Source organism: Crinia signifera, chromosome 7 (assembly GCF_055691185.1).
Source record: "Crinia signifera chromosome 7, ASM5569118v1, whole genome shotgun sequence".
Lineage (NCBI taxonomy): Eukaryota > Metazoa > Chordata > Amphibia > Anura > Myobatrachidae > Crinia > Crinia signifera.
This window is the reverse complement of record NC_139223.1, coordinates 196,656,157-196,678,037: the sequence shown is the minus strand read 5'-3', so window position 1 is coordinate 196,678,037 and position 21,881 is coordinate 196,656,157. Positions and strand designations below refer to the sequence as shown.

The 21,881-nt window shown below is 44.7% G+C and overlaps 1 protein-coding gene across 1 annotated transcript; it reads left to right on the top strand.

Moving 5' to 3' along the window:
- The first annotated feature begins 43 nt into the window (after positions 1–43).
- SP5 (Sp5 transcription factor) lies at positions 44–2,719 on the top strand. Its single transcript, XM_083154839.1, has 2 exons — positions 44–427; positions 1,275–2,719. The coding sequence occupies exons 1-2, from the start codon at positions 374–376 to the stop codon at positions 2,346–2,348; spliced, it is 1,128 nt and encodes a 375-aa protein (XP_083010965.1). The 5' UTR covers positions 44–373; the 3' UTR covers positions 2,349–2,719.
- Positions 2,720–21,881: the final 19,162 nt, after the last annotated feature.

The following is a 21,881-nucleotide window of genomic DNA, read 5'->3' as shown; positions in this document are numbered from 1 at the left end:
CCCGCCTGTATCACCTCCCTTCCCACCCCCTGTAATAATCAGCTCTTTTATCCAGACCAACAAACACTCTGTAGGAGCTTTTGTAGATTGGAGGATTTGCTTTCTCCTGTGAGAGAGCTGCTGTGCTTTGATGATTGGGCAGCTGGGAACTTCAAAGGGACAGACCCGGGCTGTGACTGGCTGGCGGCCCAGCAAAGTCCTCATCACATTCTTGGAGGTGCTCCGGCTACACTCAGTGTGCTGGGGGGAGAAGCAACCTGCACAGAGCCCGGCCGGGAGCAGGCACTCACAACCTGGGCACAGAGGGGCAGGGACTCCTCCATGAGTCTGCAGCAGTCTGCTGCCCACCACTACCCAGTCATCACCCAGGACCATGGCCGCTGCTGTCGCTGTGCTGAGGAGCGACCAGCTGCAGACATTCCTACAGGTCAGTGCGACTATGCGACTACTTTCCTCCTCAGGCGCAGGTAGTGGTGCCGTCTAGTAGCAGCGGGGCACGTGAGATGACATAGAGAATGGCCATAAACAGGCACAGGGTGAATGACTGCAAAGCATGTGGCTATTTCATGAATTAAAAATACTTTGTCATTAAAAGTAGACTTTCTTTGGTTTAAAAAAAGAACTCTAAAACTCTATGTTTATTATGTGTGTGTTTTTAAGAGATTATTATATAATATAATCTTATGGAGAAAAGTGAAAAATTATAAAATATATTGATTTAAGGCTTTTATATATATATATATCTATCCTTCTAACTCATAGTTTCAAACAAAAGTTTTCGATTAGGGCTTTAACAGATTGAAAAGCTGAGATTTTTGAAGTTTTACTGTGTAAGTGAGATTTTATATATGTTGCCGTACACTTTGCGTATGATGCTCCATTATAAAGCAAAGTTATAAAATGCAGCGTTGCACAAGAACGGTAATAGGGCAGCCAGACAGATCTACAGTAATGTGCAGCAACAACTTATAGCCTGTACATTTCTATAGAATACTATGAATGGCAGCCAGGCAGTACTGCCTAAGTGAGGTATAGTTCTGATTTGACCATGGTTTTGCACATGTCCGTATGTTGTAAATACAGGAACTTCTATACTTGTGGCCAAAGTATTTTCAGTTGATTCAGTTTTTCTTGTTTCTGTAAGTGCAGGATTAAGGCATTTTTAACTCTTTAAAAGTTACCTGTACGGGAAGTATGTATATATGTTGATGGGTATTTATAGATCACACAACTGCAACACTTTCTCATGTATCCTTAAATGACTTTATTTACAGGACAGAACACCCAGCGCTTCACCAGATGTGGGTAAACATTCCCCTTTGGCTCTTCTGGCAGCTACATGCAGTCGAATAGGTCAACCAGGAGGAGGACATGACTTTATTCAGGTTCCTTATGATCCGACCATCGGTTCTCCATCGAGGATTTTCCACCCATGGACTAATGACCTTTCTACGCACTCTCCAAATGGAATTCATGCACACAATGGTCTTGGACTTACGGCTCCAAAAAATCAGCTCTCATCTCACATCCAGTCTTCATTTGTAACTCATGAACTGCCGCTGACCCCCCCTGCCGATCCCTCCTACCCGTACGAATTTTCCCCGGTAAAAATGTTATCTTCACCGATGGCAGCTTTTCCGTCCTCAAACTGCCAGGCAGCCTATGTATCTTCTGTACCCTATGCTCCAGCAGCTCCCATTGCTTCTGCAATTCATGGTTTTGTACCAGGTCATTCCAACCTGATCCGGCAACAGCCAAGGCAGCTGTCGCCCAATCCGGCAGAAGATATTTCTTGGTGGAGTATTCAGCAGTCAACCCCAGTCACCCACCCTTCACCAATTTCTCATGCCCATCACCGCTTCCCCATCCAGAGAAGTTTAGTTCTAGGACACTCAGACTTTGCGCAGTACCAGACACAAATTGCAGCACTCCTGCAGACCAAGTCACCATTGGCTACCGCCAGGAGATGCAGGCGATGCAGGTGTCCTAACTGCCAGTCTTCTAGTGGTCAAGATGAGCCCGGGAAGAAGAAACAACACATCTGCCATATCCCAGGTTGTGGAAAGGTGTATGGAAAAACTTCACACTTAAAGGCTCATTTAAGGTGGCACTCGGGGGAAAGACCATTTATTTGCAACTGGTTGTTTTGTGGCAAGAGTTTCACCCGGTCTGATGAGCTGCAGAGGCACTTAAGGACTCATACCGGAGAGAAACGCTTTGTCTGTTCGGAATGTGGGAAAAGGTTCATGAGGAGCGATCACTTGGCCAAACACGTGAAGACGCATCAGAACAAGAAGATAAAAGGGGTTGAAAGGACAGTAAAACAAGAGCAAATCAGAGACCACTAGAGGAGCTCAATGGATCCTTCTACAGTGCAATATACTTGAATACAGAGTCCTTGGAAAACTGTTAAATGTATTTAAAGCACAATACAGGTTGTGAGATTCTCCATTTTTTTATTTTTGGATCTTTCTAGTGAATCCGTGGATTTGTATATTTCTGCTGAACAATGTTGTGAAATAGACTCCGTGTAATTCAACCGTTTTAGACGTTCTCTGAAGCCTCCATCGGTTCCCAACAGACTATTAGTGTGTTTGTTAAACTTCTGCAGGTATCTCTCCCCCACCCACCCACCAACCCATACCAGCATGCATTACTGATTCTGTAAGTGGGATATAACCGTTACACTTTCAAATAAACAAAACTCTTGTTAAAAGAATTACGGCCAAATGTGCTTTGTGTGAATCTGAATTTAGATGTGACATGTCTATTGTACTAATGACATGGGAATTGTCCTTTAACAAATACTTTTTCGTCCCTTCCAGCTGTTTACATTTTGCTTTGCGTGACCTCTAATTCTTATGCTGTGTACACACGGTACAATTTGACATTCGATTTTGACTATATAGTCAAAATCGAATCGGGATTGCATATACATCGTATGGAGATAGAGAATGTTTTTGAGCTTTCTATCCCGATTCGATGCTGATGCGCGATCCCGTTCAGCTGAAATCGAAAAGCCAGATAGACAGGGCAGCAATGACTATATAGTTACTATCGAATGTAGATGGTATGAATGGTATATAAATAGTACAGAGTTAGCAAAGATTTCATAGCAATAAAATCTTAAGTCGAATAAATAGCAGGGGAATCTCACCGTGTGTACACACCATTAGTTTGCCATTTGAGGGTATTTTATTTATTGTACTATTTTACTGACTATAAAACTTCATCAACTTACATATATTTGGTCTGTCTCATATTACACTATAAATATCTAAACTGTTATTGTTACTGAGACATAAGTATTTTGCGCTACGTGTAACTGTATATGAGTTATATTCTTATTTAATCACTTTGGTATTTAAAATGTGGAAACATACATCTGGTTGGATTTCCCTATGGTGTTCAATTAAAACCAAACAAAATGGTTTGATTGAGTCCAATCAATAATCAACTTCTTGCCATACAAAATGAAGCAATGCAGCTGTGATTGGTGATTTAAGTTAATGAACATAATGAAAATATTCAAATATAAAAGCATACTTGCCTACCTGACCCTCTCCTTCAGGGAGAAAATGCTCTGCTCCTGTACTCCCCTGGTAATGTAGGATTGCCATCACCTGTGGGGAGCTAGGTCATTGATAAGAAAGGTGTTTCACCACAGGTGATGGCAATCCTACATTACCAGGGAAGTCCAGGAACAGAGCATTTTCTCCCTGAAGGAGAGGGTCAGGTAGGCAACCATGTATAAAAGGCTTATTTACTAAAATGTTATTAGATCCACTGTTGTGTACATTTATAGAGTAGCCTTTCCTGTGCTAATAAACATACCATATGTTATCTGTTTTTTTAATAATAGCTTTTTACATACCCTTTAAACAATATCATTGGGATCATATTATTTATCATCCATTACATTGTGTTAAATTATAGTGAGTAATACCCCGTTCTCACTGCAGGCAAATTCCCGGGTCTAGCATGTCGACCCGGGAATTTGCCTTTTAACACGGGATTTTTGGCAGTGTGAACGGGTCACATACCCGGATCTCATACACGGGTAAAACCCTTCTTTTTACCTGTGTCTGAGATCCGGGTATGCAGACACGGGTTGACCCGTTTACACTGCAGAAAAACCTGTGTTTAAAGGCAAATTCCCGGGTAGAACTTCTTCACCTGGGAATTTGCCTTGCAGTGAGAATGGGGGTCCAGCGCGGCCCCATTTTAATGCCGGGTAAAAGCCGTGTCTTTCTCACTCGCAGTGAGAACACGGCATTCGTGACCCTGTATCTTAAAATACATTTAACAAGCAGTACTAAAAGGGGGTTATTATTCTGGTCCGTTCGCAAGGACTGTATGTTCGCACCGGGCCTGATGTTTTGTGTATGCACACCCGCATTTCTGCGCATGTGCAAATGCCGAGTGCGTGTGGCCACGGCGATCAGACTGTTCGCTGGGTGCACGCATCCAAGGCTGCGGGCGAGGGGTGGCAGCAGATAGTCTCACTCATGGGAACGCCCGATGACATGAGCACCGGGGGCGGGCAGCTGCCAGCCCACTTCCTTCTGAATACCCACACGCAAGGTTACCTCAGAGTAACCTTAGATGTGCGTGTGCCTTCCACATCATTCAATGGTTGGTGACCATGGTGTTCCCCCCACAGCCTGCGAATGGATGTTAATGTTAAACATCCATTCACAGCCCGTGCATACGAATGCGGCATGCGAGGGGGGGGCATGCGTATCTGCATTCGCAGGGTGGCGTCTGGTGGACTCACAAGGCTGTGAATTCGCAGCCTTGCGAATCAACCAGAATAAGGTCCTAATTGTAGTTGTGGTTTACTTTGTAAATTTCCCAGTAACTTTGCTGGAGAAGCAATTTCACAAGGGATGTTGCTTTAGGCAACCAATCAGGGCCAATCTATTATCTTCCAGAAGGTGCTAAGTAAATAAGAAGTAGATTCTGATTGGTTGCCCATAGCAACATCCCATGTAAAATAGAACTCCCATCTTAGTAAATCTCCCCCTTATGTACAAATGACTTACCATTTAAATACACATTTTCTATGTATTTAGATTCTTTTCTTTTTTTCCAGTTTCCTAGTTCAGTTGTTCTCACCTTAAGCGGAGTACACACTAACACAGCGGAGTACACACTAACACAGCGGAGTGCATACTAACACAGCGGAGTGCACACTAACACAGCGGAGTACACACTAACACAGCGGAGTGCACACTAACACAGCGGAGTGCACACTAACACAGCGGAGTACACACTAACACAGCGGAGTGCACACTAACACAGCGGTCCTCAAACTCTGGGTCCTGACCCCAAAGTGGTTCCCGACCACCTCAGCATGGGGTCACGACTCTATGTTGCTGATCATCAGGTTAATGTGTCTGTGGAGGGGGGGGGGGGGGGGGGGGGGCAGGGTATAACTCATTAAGTAAACACCCACTGCTTCCCTCTTCCGTCCCGTTGGCACCTTTTTCCATCTCCCCCATTACCCACTGCCTCCCAGTCACAACAGCAGTCACTTCACTTCACTGACCACACGTGTCGGCCATTCAGTAGTAACTTGCTGGGGTCCTGTAATAATATTTATTGTCTGACGGGGTCCCAGAGCAAATAGTTTGAGCACCACTGCACTAATAGATATATCTACAGACGTATTGGGCAGCAGGTTCCCCATACACGCTGCCAGATCCCTCAGGACTGAGATCACAAATGAGTGGGCGCATTGAGCTGTAATTCACTGGCGGCTCCCGGCGTAGCTGTACACACTCGTACACACATCACGATGCGCAGATATATCTTTAGATATATCGGGCATTGGCTGTGGCGCACAGCTGATGCGATATATCTGTAAACGAGGCCGTTCACAGATATATTGCTCGTACACACTGGCTGATACATCGATATATCGGCCACTCAATTGAACAGTCAATATATCGGCTAGTGTGAACGCACCTTTACTGAAGTAGTTCAAAGGCTCGGTCCTCAGGACCTCCAAACAGAACTAGCAGGTGCACAGGTGTGTTGATTACTCACTGACAAGATCCACAGGAAGAGCAAATTATTACACTTGCGATTCTGTAAGGAGACCTAGAAAACACAAATCTGTCATATAACACAGGTTCTCAAACAGTAATCCGGACCCCGCACAGAGCATGTTTTCCTGGTCTCCTCACAGAATCACAAGTGAAATGAATCACTCTACCTGTGGATCTTTTAAAATGTGTCAGTGAGTAATAAATGCAACTGCTGAGGACAGAGATAGAGAATCGCTGCCAAATAGTATAAGTACCCTATTACTAGCAAAGGATTATGGGATCTATGTTAATGCTGCTCAGGTAAATTGCTGATATACCCAGCTGATATATAAAACAATGTTATAGTTCTTCTTTTATAGAGCATCACTGTTAGGGTGTGGACGCATGGCCCACATTCCGAAATAGTAGAAAGACTGTGGTGCTAAGTCTGCGATTTGTATTAATTTATATGCGATTTTGACTACATAGACAAAATCGATAGTACAAATGCACAGCGTGTACACAGCAATACTCTGGGAGTGAGTAATTATTAAAAGCTTAGTTTATTTACAGTACCTCTCCAGGCGTAAATCAGCAAAACATTGCCCTGTTCCCGTGTGAGAATCATACAGCTGATTCTTCGTTTGGAAACAAAGCAAAAATATCAAATAACTTTACATTGGGGATTAAACCATGCAACAGTGCAGGTGGTGCAGATGTAAACCAGTATAGTATGGTAAGTCTATGCAGATGTAACCTGCAGGGAGATTAAGATTTGATAGAGGTGTGTCTCAATGCTACTCTAAATTGCAGTGTAATAATAAGCTGCCCGATATATGTGAGCTACATGCAGCCAGTATTTACCCTGCATGCAATACATTTTCCACCCTTGCATGGCAGCATGGTTTGTCCGGGTGCAACATTACTTCCATTGTTTAATCTACTTTGCTACCGACTATGGGGCAGATGTATTAAGCATTAACAAGAGATAAATGCAAGGGTGATAAGGAGAGATAAACGTCCAGCCAATCACCTGCCAACTGCCATGTTACAGACTGTTGGGAAAAAGTCAGTTAGGAGGTGATTGGCTGGACATTTATCTCCCTTGCATTTATCTCTTGTTAATGCTTAATACATCTGCCCCAGTGTCACAGATAACCGCATTTCAAAGTCCAGAATAGAACATGACAATTTTATAAGTATCTGTTCTTAAAAAGTGTGGCCATCAACAGCCATAGGGGCTTCACATTTGAAATGCATTTAACGGTGTCCATACTTCTCTTTAACAACCAGAAAGTGCAATTAGCAGTCGCATTTTTCTGGCTGAAAATCAGACGAAATACAATGTGACAAAGTCTACATCTAATATGTCATAATCGTTTATTCTAGGATTATGTTATGATTATTTCCCCTACAGTACCTGTAGTTCTGAATGGATGCGGCCAAAATCTCAACAGTCAGTCCTGCCAGATCAGGAGGTAGGTACAGGGGGAAAAGGCCCTAGGGGAGGTTTATGGGGATGGGAAAGGTTAGGGTTATGCTGGCCACACATCAGACCAACTTTCCTCCAACCATCCAACTAGTTGGTTGGATGGAATAAAAACCTGGTACTGGATAGGAGCAAATGTAATTGGTAATTAAGTCATTTGTTTCCCAAATCGGACAATGGACAACAGCTGTCAGTCAGACAATGTACAGAAGTTGGACCTCTTTGATTTAAACAACTTCACTGAATGTTTTTGTCCATTCGGCTGAGCTTGTGAGCAAATTTCTTATTGGCATTTGCCCCCACACAGTACCAGATTTTCAGTCCAACCAACCAACTAGTTGGATGGTTGGAGGAAAGTTGGTCTGATGTGTGGCCAGCATTAGACTGTGGAGAAGGGGGGAATTTAGGATCAGGAAGTGGGGTTAGAGATATAGGGGGTACACAAGGTTCAATAAACACTTTTTTCCTATTCGATTTTGCTTATATTAGCTAAATCAAATTGCAATCGAATCGAAAGGAGATTAAACGCTTTTGATTCGATCCCAATGCCCAGTATTGAAATTGAATGGAAAAATACACTGTGCAGGCAAGACTATATAGTACAGATCTGTACTGTGGATCTGTTCTGGTTCACTCGCAAAGGCAAATTCACTCTCTAATGGGCAAATATATGCACTGCAGGTGGGGCAGATGTAACATGTGCAGAGAGAATTAGATTTGGGTGAGGTTTGTACTTCAAACTGATATCTATTTTGCAGTGTAAAAATAAAGCAGACAGTATTTACCCTGCACAGAAACAAAATAACACCCATATCTAACTCGCTCTGCACATGTTACATCTGCCCCACCTGCAATGCATATGGTTTTGTCCATTAGAGAGTGAATTTGCTTTTGCGAATGAACCAGAATAACCCCCTATATGTAATGTGTGTACGTATGTAATGGAATGTGTACTCTGTACCATGCTACTTGATCCCAATTCAATCGGGATAGAATCGAAAGTACATCGCACTGTGTTAACACCCCTTTAGGCTGCAGTAAGGGTGGGTTTGAGTTAGGATTAGGGGTTGGGTGAAAATGCTTAATGGGACCTGTTGGTCTTCTGACTTTGTACCTATTCCATTGTGAAAGTGCCAACTATTGGGCAAAGTGAGAGCGTTATCTCTAGCAGAAGGATTTGCAAAGCAGTAAATTGTACCATTTACCAACAAGGTGCAAAATTTACAAGGGATCACAGAAATGAATAATCAGTTAGATTCAGGGCCGCCATTAGGGGGATCTAGGGGTACCTGAGTCCCGGGCCAGGACAGAAATAAGGCCCAGGTGGTAGCAGTTAGTATCGGGCTGCCAGTGTAGTTTTTATTCAAGAGAAATGTCTGGCGCATGATGCACGGCATTTCCGCTATTGCAGGGTCCCTGGCAGCTCCACTTACCCCAACCTGCATCCCCCCCAGTAGCTGGAGAAATAGGAAAAAGCTTGTCAATCTCTGGAGGCAGCCAGAGCCACAAGCGGGAGGACACAGCAGCCAGGCACGTCCCCGCCCTGCACACTCTCCTCTGGCATGCGGCTGCTGCTGTCACCTTTTAGCGCAAGGCTATGTGCACCTGACGGGCTGCAGGAGGAGGCAGAGAGATGCTCCTTGCCATACCAGGCTCCGCGGACAAGCAGCGCTGGTGCTGGGATACATGTTTGGTGGGCTGCAGCAGGATTCAGGGAGGGAGACCGCTCCTTGCTTCCCGCCGTGGCAGGCTGTGTTGACGGAGATTCCCTGAACCTTCCACCTACAACATCTGCCCCACAGACATACACCCTATCCCTTACCAGACCTCACCCACTTACCCTATCCCCTGCCGAACCTCACCCCACACCCACTTACCCTGTCCCCTGCCGAACCTCACCCAACACCCACTTATCCTGTCTACCGCTGAACCTCACCCCACACCCACTTACCCTGTCCCCTGCCGAACCTCACCCAAGACCCACTTACCCTGTCCCCTGCCAAACCTCACCCCACACCCACTTACCCTGTCCCCTGCCGAACCTCACCCAACACCCACTTATCCTGTCTACCGCTGAACCTCACCCCACACCCACTTACCCTGTCCCCTGCCGAACCTCACCCAAGACCCACTTACCCTGTCCCCTGCCGAACCTCACCCAAGACCCACTTACCCTGTCCCCTGCAGAACCTCACCCCACACCCACTTGCCCTGTCCCTTGCCGGACCTCACCACCTACCTATGTGCCCCACCTTTCCCCTATGTGGGCCCTGCCCATTTTTATCAGTCCCGGGCCCCACTATTTGTGATGGCAGCCCTGGTTAGATTGTATCTAGGCTGTGCAAATAAGACAATGAAAGTAGGTCTTTATTGGTTACTCAGCTGGCATAAATGTTCTTTTGAGGATAATACAATAAAATACATTTCTTGCTTGGTGAATGGGATATGAATTGCTCCAGTGTAAAGGCTGGGACAGGAGGGGCTGGTTCTCTTATGGGTGCATAGTAACTGCACAAGTAACTTTCTATCTGGAATGAACCATGTTGCACTGCAAAGGTGCAAATATAGGCTCCCCATACTATCCCTTCAAACTGGGACACTTATGAATTACACAGGTTCTGTGGCTGGCTGAATTTAGCCTATATTTTACCTGGTTTTAATCAGCCACAGAGCCATGAGCGCCCCGGGTTAAAGGAATAATATGTTAAACCTTTTTGCATGCAAGGTAAACACTGACTGCTTTTGCATGTAGCCCACACATGTACATGTGTATTTTATCATCTTTACTGCAAAATCTCTGTTCTCTGTAGTTTGTACAATTTAGCCTCTTTGTGTTAAATGTCATGGTTTTGAAAGATATGTGTCTCAAAATGACAGATTTAGTCACAATTTTGCCTTTGTAACCTATATATATATATATATATATATATATATATATATATATATATATATATATATATAGGTAAATCAGGCAACAGGCGTCACTCGGAGTCTTGAAGTAAATAAAGTGCTTTATTGCATATCAGGTGACCTACACCAGTGTTTCGAGCCCAGTGCTCGTCCTCAGGGTACAACCAAGCAATGACACAGAGTCAAATTTAAAGCACCCTGCTACCATCCCCCGCCTCCACACAGCTGAATAATCAAACTCATACTCACCTGAGAACGGTCAGCATGAAGCCAGTGCAGTGTGTAGCCGGATCGCCTCAGAGCCTCTGCGCACTTCCGGGTTACGTCATAGAGACGTCCCACTACCGGTGAAACGCAGATCTGGCGTCCTGGCAATCCCAACTTCCGCCCCTTGAACCGCATCACGCCTCCGTCTCAGGGAGCTGTCAGTGATATAAGAAATATGGCTTTTAACCAAGAGCAGGCTAAAGCATAATACATTTATATGTGCATGTGAAATAAACAATATAATAACAAAACCACACACATAAAAAATAAAATAAAAATTCAAAAAATGAAAAAATAAAAAATATTAAATATTAAAACTATATATTATTTCAAGTAAATTTGATATTGAATGTGTTTATTGTCATTTTAATCAGAGGCCCCTGCACAATAACATTTCTTGAGTTTTAACCGGTTGAGCATTCAACAAGAATGATGGTTAATGGTGCAAAGTATTAATTACTGCATCATTAATTATATATGAATGTTCATTAGAGGCAAAAGCAGACTAGCTGGTCTAGACTATATATTATTCCATTTTAAATTATTCACTGAATTAAATAAGGAGAGTTTGAACACGAAACATCTCCTACAAATATACTATTGTTTAATTTATATGTAATTTCATTTTTCTCTTATGATTGCACCTGGTTTATGATATCATCCCATGCATGCACCTGCCTTAGGTTACCATCCCATGCATGCACCTGCCTTAGGTTACCATCCCATGCATGCACCTGCCTTAGGTTACCATCCCATGCATGCACCTGTTTAAGGTTAACATTCCATGCTTGCAGCAGGTTTATGATACCATCCCATGCATGCGCCTGGTTTATGATATCATCCCATGCATGCGCCTGGTTTATGATATCATCCCATGCATGAACCTGCCTTAGGTTACCATCCCATGCATGCACCTGGTTTAGGTTATCATCCCATGCATGCATCTGGTTTATGATACCATCCCATGCATGCGCCTGGTTTATGATATCATCCCATGCATGCGCCTGGTTTATGATATCATCCCATGCATGCACCTGGTTTAGGTTACCATCCCATGCATGCGCCTGGTTTACGATACCATCCCATGCATGAACCTGCCTTAGGTTACCATCCCATGCATGCACCTGGTTTAGGTTATCATCCCATGCATGCATCTGGTTTATGATACCATCCCATGCATGCGCCTGGTTTATAATATCATCCCATGCATGCGCCTGGTTTATGATATCATCCCATGCATGCACCTGGTTTAGGTTACCATCCCATGCATGCGCCTGGTTTACGATACCATCCCATGCATGCGCCTGGTTTATGATACCATCCCATGCATACACCTGGTTTAGGTTAACATCCCATGCATGCACCTGGTTTAGGTTAACATCCCATGCATGCACCTGGTTTAGTTTACCATCCCATGCATGCACCTGGTTTAGGTTACCATACCTTGCATGGTCCTGATTTAGGTTACCATCCCATGCATGTGCCTGGTCTAGGTTACCATATCATGCATGCACCTGGTTTAGGATACCATCTCATGCATGTACTTGGTTTAGGATACCATCCCATGCTTGTACCTGGTTTAGGTTACCATCCCATGCATGCACCTGGTTTAGGTTACCATCCCAAGCATGCACCTGGTTTAGGTTATCATCCCATGCATGCACCTGGTTTAGGTTATCATCCCATGCATGCACCTAGTTTATTTTACCATCCCATGCATGCACCTGGTTTAGTTTACCATCCCATGCATGCACCTGGTTTAGTTTACCATCCCATGCATGCACCTGGTTTAGGTTACCATCCCATGCATGCACCTGGTTTAGGTTACCATATCATGCATGCACCTGGTTTAGGTGACCATCCCATGCATGCACCTGGTTTAGGATACCATCCCATGCATGCGCCTGGTTTAAAATACCATCCCATGCATGCACCTGGTTTAGGTTATCATCCCATGCATGCACCTGGTTTAGGTTACCATCCCATGCATGCGCCTGGTTTACGATACCATCCCATGCATGTGCCTGGTTTATGATACCATCCCATGCATGCGCCTGGTTTATGATACCATCCCATGCATACCCCTGGTTTAGGTTAACATCCCATGCATGCACCTGGTTTAGGTTACCATACCTTGTATGGTCCTGATTTAGGTTACCATCCCATGCATGCGCCTGGTCTAGGTTACCATCCCATGCATGTGCCTGGTCTAGGTTACCATATCATGCATGCACCTGGTTTAGGTTACCATCCCATGCATGCACCTGGTTTAGGTTACCATCCCATGCATGCACCTGGTTTAGGTTACCATATCATGCATGCACCTGGTTTAGGATACCATCTCATGCATGTACTTGGTTTAGGATACCATCCCATGCTTGTACCTGGTTTAGGTTACCATCCCAAGCATGCACCTGTTTAAGGTTAACATTCCATGCTTGCACGAGGTTTAGGTTACCATCCCATGCATGTGCCTGCGTTAGGTTACCATCCCATGCATGCACCTGGTTTAGGATACCATCCCATGCATGCACCTGGTTTAGGTTATCATCCCATGCATGCACCTGGTTTAGGTTATCATCCCATGCATGCACCTAGTTTATTTTACCATCCCATGCATGCGCCTGGTTTAGTTTACCATCCCATGCATGCACCTGGTTTAGTTTACCATCCCATGCATGCACCTGGTTTAGGTTACCATCCCATGCATGCACCTGGTTTAGGTTACCATATCATGCATGCACCTGGTTTAGGATACCATCTCATGCATGTACTTGGTTTAGGATACCATCCCATGCTTGTACCTGGTTTAGGTTACCATCCCATGCATGCACCTGGTTTAGGTTACCATCCCAAGCATGCACCTGTTTAAGGTTAACATTCCATGCTTGCACGAGGTTTAGGTTACCATCCCATGCATGCGCCTGCGTTAGGTTACCATCCCATGCATGCACCTGGTTTAGGATACCATCCCATGCATGCACCTGGTTTAGGTTATCATCCCATGCATGCACCTGGTTTAGGTTATCATCCCATGCATGCACCTAGTTTATTTTACCATCCCATGCATGCACCTGGTTTAGTTTACCATCCCGTGCATGCACCTGGTTTATGTTAACATCCCATGCATGCACCTGGTTTAGGTTAACATCCCATGCATGCACCTGGTTTAGGTTACCATACCTTGCATGCACCTGGTTTAGGTTACCATACCTTGCATGTGCCTGGTCTAGGTTACCATTCCATGCATGTGCCTGGTCTAGGTTACCATCCCATGCATGCGCATGGTCTAGGTTACCATACCTTGCATGCACCTGCCTTAGGTTACCATCCCCTAGACCTTCTTTAAGTTACCATACCATGCATTCACCTGGTTTAGGTTACCACCTATGCATGCACCTGGTTTAGGTTACCATCCCATGCATGGTCCTGGTTTATGTTACCATCCCATGCATGCACCTGGTTTAAGTTACCATCCCATGCATGGACCTGGTTTATGTTACCATCCCATGCATGCACCTGGTTTAGGTTACCACCCATGCATGCACCTGGTTTAGGTTACCACCCATGCATGCACCTGGTTTAGGTTACCATCCATGCATGTACCTGGTTTAGGTTACCATCCATGCATGTACCTGGTTTAGGTTACCATCCATGCATGCACCTGGTTTAGGTTACCACCCATGCATGCACCTGGTTTAGGTTACCATCCATGCATGTACCTGGTTTAGGTTACCATCCCATGCATTCACTTGGTTTAGGTCACCACCCATGCATGCACCTGGTTTAGGTTACCATCCCATGCTTTTAATATTTGCAGTCTGCATATTCTGATCCAGATTGTTTTTGTGCCTCTTTATGTCATACGTTGATCCCATGTACCCAAGAGAACAGTAAGTAAGGTATCTTATACATCTAATGAGACATTGACCAGAATCAGTGGTATAATTTATGATGCGGAGTACAGATTAGACGGTGAAAGCCAATATCTTATTTTTTGTGATGTTTTACATATTTTTGTATACTATATTCTGATAAAGCTTTATAAATGTCCCCCGGGGTGTTTACAAATGTGAAATCATCATTAAGTTTGTATTCAGTGTGAAACTGCATGACTGAGTGCACACTCAGACATACAGTAAAACTACAGTAAATAAAAAAAGAATATGTGTAAGTATCGGCTAATATGTAAAGTTGTCAGTAAGACCATGGAATACAGTGTGTACTCTGGAAATGAAAAGGTTAATGGCAGACTTATGTTATATTGCTGCTGCAGGGCTACACTTGTCATCTACTCTTTTGTGCAAATCAGAAGACTCTTTTATATGATTTTATGCTTTATTTGGAAGAGGAACAGAGTCAAAGTATGACGTAGTGGTGTATACTGTGCTTATAAAGGACACTCTTGTAGCAGATCATTAAGATGCGTCTGCATTCAATTGGTGAGCTGAAATAAACCATCATAAAAATTGTGATTTACAATAAGCAACTCTGCTGGTCACTCCTTGCTAATCATGGTCACACCAGCACTGTGACTGGAAGATTGTTGGGAGACCCTGACTAATGTTGTGTACCAATCAGAGTGACCATAGCTGGTATTACCAAGCTTCCACTAGGTTGTGCAGAGATACAGCACAGGACCATGGGAGGGGTAAGTAGACAATGTGGATCTGTATTGTGTCACAGTCACAGAGAATTGGGGATATTCTACACTGCAATCAGATCATTGGGGTTCTTCACCAAAGTGCCCTATGAGACTGATTCAATGCAGCCCAAGGTTCAGACATTGCATAGAGTTCCAGCCATTATGGTATTTACTGTAGGCGTTGTTGGGGTTTGGGATGTGATCTAAAGTTCTAGGCTCTGAATTGAATAATAATAAAGGTTTGTCTATGTTATGTCGGCATATGTATCAATGATATAACAGTTTTCTATGTTTTACTAGTTGTAGAAAACCATATCCATAATGGACAAACCAGGCCCACCGAGTTGTAGTCCTGCCTATTTTTCCATAGTGGTGTGCTACTAGTACAAGAGCAGATCAAAAGATGCCTGCCCTTCCCACTGATGTCACTGGCTTTTAGCAAGCTGATTGGCTGCATTCCGGACCAATCCACAAACTTAATGCCTACACGCCCAGTAAACTTTCTCACTCCAAGCTCAAGGTTCTTTTAACTGATCAAGAAATGAGAAACAATGAACTTTTTGAATATGGAACTCTAACCTTTTAATAAAGTTTTTATAGCAACAATAAAAATGTGATTCAACAGAAGGGGAGAGGGCAGAAAGGTGAAAAGGGAAGGGGAATGGACACAGATTCTGGTACAGTTATAGCTGATCATCAGTACCAATAGCAATGCACTGGGGTCACTGAGGACTAATGCTGCCCCGCCTCTACCTGTCACCAGAGGCGAACCTACATCGTACAATTATCGCGTGGTCTGTGTATTGTATTTAGCACTGTATGTTTGGGACCAGCTAATAACTTTGCGGTACACTATGTAAGCACATAAGCACTTGTGCAATTCTGAACGTGCCGTCACATTAAAGCTGAGTAGTGTGGCTAAAATCTAATCGCTCCATAATATATATGTACACTCTGAATATTGGATAAATAGAAATACTATTATTGGGACCTGCACAGCCTTACCAGCAGTACATTCACTGCTTATATAAATATAAGACACGCCAGTGCAAACGAAAGCAGCGAGCCAGTGTATAGCTTAAACGCTACCGGGCGGTAGCGCATATTAGCCAAGGAGACTTGATCTCTGGCTGACTCACGTAAGGGGAGATAGGGAGTGCTAACCGTCATATAGACACACTCCGCTATATAACTATAAAACCCCGCAGATTGATACCGATAATAGCAGGAGTAGGAAGCGTGCGCAGGGCTATTTTTGTGCAGGCTCTAGCAGGAACTGTGGCCCTTATTCTAGTTCACTCTTTCTGACAAAATATTTGTTAGATGGACAAAACCATGTGCACTGCAGGTGAGGCAGGTGTTACTTGTGCAGAGATAATTAGATTTGGGTGGGGTTTTACACCTGCCTCACCTGCAGTGCAAATGGTTTTGTCCATCTAACAAATATTTTGTCAGAAAGAGTGAACTAGAATAAGGGCCACAGTTCCTGCTGGAGCCTGCACAAAAATAGCCCTGAGCGTGCGTATATACTCCTAGCACTTGCATTTAGCTGGACGGCAGTAGAAGCCGCATAAGCTATCAGGAGTTTGACATATCATTGCCTGCTAAAATTGGTACAATTATCGCGTGGTCTGTGTATTGTATTTAGCATTGAATGTTTGGGACCAGCTAATAACTTTGCGGTACACCATGTAAGCACATAAGCACCTGTGCATTTCTGAACGTGCCGTCACATTAAAGCTGAGTAGTGTGGCTACAATCCAGTCGCTCCATAATATATATGTACACTTTGAATATTGGATTAACAGAAATACTATTATTGGGACCTGCCCAGAGCTTGGCAGGACACAGCCTTATCAGCAGTACATTCAATGCTGATATAAATATAAGACACGCCAGTGTAATATCGGAGGCACTGTTAATACAGCAAATGAGTATATGATATACCCAATTTGACCATTGCCTAGTGTGTATGCAAAAAAGACCAACACGGAGTTTGTTTATTAAACACACAATATTTGTGAGGTGGGAATTTATTTACCACAGCACTATATATAGGGACGTGGAATAAACGCCACTACTAACATATGGGATGCCATACATAGGTTTGGGGATCAAACCAGAAGGCACTAATAATCCCTAAATAAGTGTTACTCCCTGTCTATTAATAACTGAAACATCCACTTAGTGCTTTGGGATCAAACCATATGGCATAAGATATCCCTGCAAAAACAATATCCGATCGCAGTGATAATCAACTGCAATACACCCTTAACGCTGTGGGTATACTCTCAGCGTATATATAAACTGCTGATTGTCTGGCATTAACAGACCCGAATAACAGCGAACGAGCACGAACCCGAGTGCAGGCACAAAATATAACACTGCTATTTATGGTGCTCAGCAGCTTTGGTTTAATAAAAGTATCACTGCTACCGGCCACGATCATTAGCAAAAGATTTTTTGGTACTTGTTTCCTATCTGGGCGCCCAGGTTTTCTACGTACGGCACCGTAATGAAATCGGATCGCATCGCATCGTACACATACACGATATTGAACGATGCGATGCGATGCGATCCGATCCGATTTCCCATAGGAAACAATGTGAAATGGCTCAATTTAGCCAAATTCTCATAGGAACAATAGTAAATGGGCCAAAAACACCCCTGAACATTGAAATGTCCCCCCAAAAGTAGTTGACGCCACCCCGCCATCAACGTGAACCCGAAGCGTGGCGAGCGCAGCGAGCCCGCGAGGGGCGGCGGTACGCGTCCTCCGACCTTTTCATGCCCTACTATCCACGTCGGCGTGGAGTTGAGAATAGAATAGTGTGGCGAGCGCAGCGAGCCACCGAGCCCGAAGCGTGGCGAGCGCAGCGAGCCCCGCGAGGGGACGCGGATACCTTCACAGTTATACGCGTCCCCTCGCGGGCTTCCCAGGTGTCCATGGCGACGCGGACACCTGGGAAGCCCGCGAAGGGACGCGTTTACCTGTGAAGGTATCCGCGTCCCCTCGCGGGGCTCGCTGCGCTCGCCACACTATTCTATTCTCACTCCACGCCGACGTGGATAGTAGGGCATGAAAAGGTCGGAGGACGCGTACCGCCGCCCCTCGCGGGCTCGCTTCGCTCGCCACGCTTCGGGTTCACGTTGATGGCGGGGTGGCGTCAACTACTTTTGGGGGGACATTTCAATGTTCAGGGGTGTTTTTGGCCCATTTACTATTGTTCCTATGAGAATTTGGCTAAATTGAGCCATTTAACATTGTTTCCTATGGGAAATCGAATCGGATCGCATCGCATCGCATCGTTCAATATCGTGTATGTGTACGATGCGATCCGATTTCTCTACGGAGAATAGCATGGTGCGCAATTAACTTAGCGGGCGCCCAGATAGGAAACAAGTACCGATTTTTTGGCAAAAATAAAAACCTCTAGTAGACACATCGTGTCACCAAATTATGAGGTCATGAGTATGCAAAATTAACCTAGTGAGAGAACCATAATTGTGATCAACACCATCTCATCTGGGGACAGGGTGTTGGGCCGCACGGCAGACAACTCTGCCTCCGGGCACTAAGGTTATTGGAGTAGTGGCATCACGCAATAACATCGTGTATAATAGGCAGTGATACATACACGCATCACGAGATAACAGACAACAGTGTCACCTCATGCTTATCAGGGCATTAAGGAGTACAGGCTCCAAAGCATAAATAAGTGTTAGCATTCGAGAAGCAACACAATAATTAACATTATCAAGCTACATATTGCACATACTGATTTTAATCTTATTATTCTTCACTTTTCTTATACTTTCACTTGATTTTAATATTCTTCGCTACTTGAATATCCCTGGTACAGGGAACTAATCTATAAAGGTCTATAATTAATACAATTGTATAAATACAAATAACTAATTGCCGGTTAAGTTAAACCAAACTAATAAAATATACACCTATATATAGGTAAAAATAATTTTTATTCAATAGTCCGTAAGGGACTTGGTGGATGAGGAGTGCGTCCTAATGTAAACTGATTTCTTTTCTTTCCATTTTTTTACTGTACCTAGATATTCGTAGGCCCCATAGCAAAAGTTTGTAAGGGCCCCCTAATTAGCAACTGATGGTAATAAATGTATGTAAAACATATTAATTACACAGCAAAGATGGGCCCCCTTCAGCTCTGGGCCCCATAGCAGCTGCACCCCTTGCACCTATGGTAGTTACGCCTTTGCCTGTCACACTGCCGTGTTGCATATTGTGAACTTGGTTTGGGGTGGAGGAGGGGGGCTCAAATTATATTTTGCACCTGGGCCCATAACCTTGTACAGGAGATGGACTACCCAGAGCAAAGCTCATACTATTTACCAGGGAGAAAGTGAGGAAGGAGGGTGATGTGGAAAGATCAGTATATAGGAGACAGAATGGGGGAGGGAACAAAGTAAATTTCAAACACCAAGTAAATAATGAAAATGGCTAAATACGTTTCAAAGTGGTCAATCAATGAACACACACTATGGCCCTTATTCTGATTGACTTGGTCGGGCACGAATTTGCACCGGGACCGTTGTTTTGCAGCAGCATTTCTGCGCATGTGTGTGCGCTGGGAGCATGCGAACTCGGCGCAAAATCTGTTCGCTGAGTGCACACTCCCTGCCTTTCGAGCAGGGGGTGGGGAGGGGCGTGGGGTGCCAGCCTGGGCCATTAGCATATGTGAACGCCCAGTGTTTCATGGGCATTCCCTAAAAATACGCTGGGCGTACACATGCTAATGCGTTTGTGACGCACGTGCGGGGGGCGGGCAGCTGACATAACCGGATATCAGCTGCCCGCCCTATTCCCTGGAATTCTACACACATATGTATGAGTGGTCTGGACCACCCTTACATATGCGTGCGCCTTCACCAACATTCGATGGTTGGCGACCATCAAAAGATGGTGGAGGTTCCCACTGGCATGCAAATGGATGTTTAGTGTTCCCGCTAGGCTGTTTTAGCTCGATTTTTAAAGGGCAAAATGCGCCCTGCCCCTCCAGCAGCACCCTGCTAAAAGAGCCTGCTGCCTGTCTTGCTGGTGTGCCCAGGGAAGCTCCAGGCACCGCAATCTCGGCGGTGCCAGGCTTGAAGGGCAGCTCAGGGACTTCGGCGGGGCCAGGTCCGCCCCCCCTTGCACGACGGTGGCGGGCCGGGCCCGCCCCCTATAGTGATGCGGCCGCCCGGGCCCGCCTCCTTTAGTGAAGCGGCAGCCCCGGCACGCCCCCTTTAGTGACGGCGGCGGCCCGGGACCTCCTACAACGATGACGACGGCGGGCCCGGTCTGCCCCCATGCAGCATCGCCCTGCCACCAAAAATTCCTAGAGGGAACACTAGATGTTTATGTAAACATCCATTCTCATGCCGGGCGAACGAACCAGGCGTGTGAAGGGGGGCGTGCGTACAACCATTCGCAGGGTGGCTTCTGGATGACTCGCAAGGGTGCGAATTTGCGCCCGAGCGTGTCAACCAGAATAAGGGCCTATATATGTATTTAGTGTTTTATTTATTGATTTGTGTAAGGAAGACATTTCTTACACAAGACGGATTATTCCAATAAACAATCCAAATGCAAACAAAACAGAAAAGGACAACATTATAACTAATACATGTCTGATACATGTCAGACAGCCAGGGAAACTTCAATCTGATCTGCATATATTTCATGGGTTCATGTTCCCTGGTTGCTTCTGCTTCTGCGATATTAACAGCCAGGTCCGAACAGAGATTCCAACACATCGAATGTTTTTATCTGTGTGGCTTAGATTTAAATGGGGAGAGGATCTGGTCCCAATGGAGGATGAGGAGTGGTCTCTGATGTTAGCCAGTCCTGCGTCCACCATCTCTGTAGTATGTTTTCAACAGATGCAGGTTTTCATACTACATAGGGTTATCCTGCCCCCTTGAGTGTGGTCTCTGATAAGTGTCCCACTCCGCAGTGCATGCATTACAGGCCTTTATGTAGTTAATGCTTTGACTCTGGCCAAAGTTTGCATTGCACCCTCTTGGATGGCCATGTACCAGGTATATATAAAGGTGGGGACGCTACTACCTCTAGGAGTCCTAGATTTGATGAATGAAGTGTTAGGACTAAAACTATTTTTATAACCTAAGGGCAACTGTATTGTTACATATGACCATATGGGGTGCCTGGACTGTTTACTTCTATTATATTGTGCTGGGGGTGTGGTGGGGCATTGCCTGAGTTTGGGATAGCACCTTGCAAGACAGCATGGTAATTTTGTGATATTCTACGATTGATTCCGATTCTCTATTCCGTAATTGATGATTGTTTGTATTATTGGTATTAATAACCTCCTTATCTGGCTTATAATCACTTATACATTGCTGACCTAGCATTTCTACATGTTGGGTATAGTGGGTGTCAGTAAAGTTCTAATTTCTATTTTGTTTTCTTCATTTGTTTGTTGTATTCTACTTAACCCCTTACCGCCGCAGCCTGTTTTTGCCTTCCTGACAGAGCCCTTTTTTTCAAATCTGACAG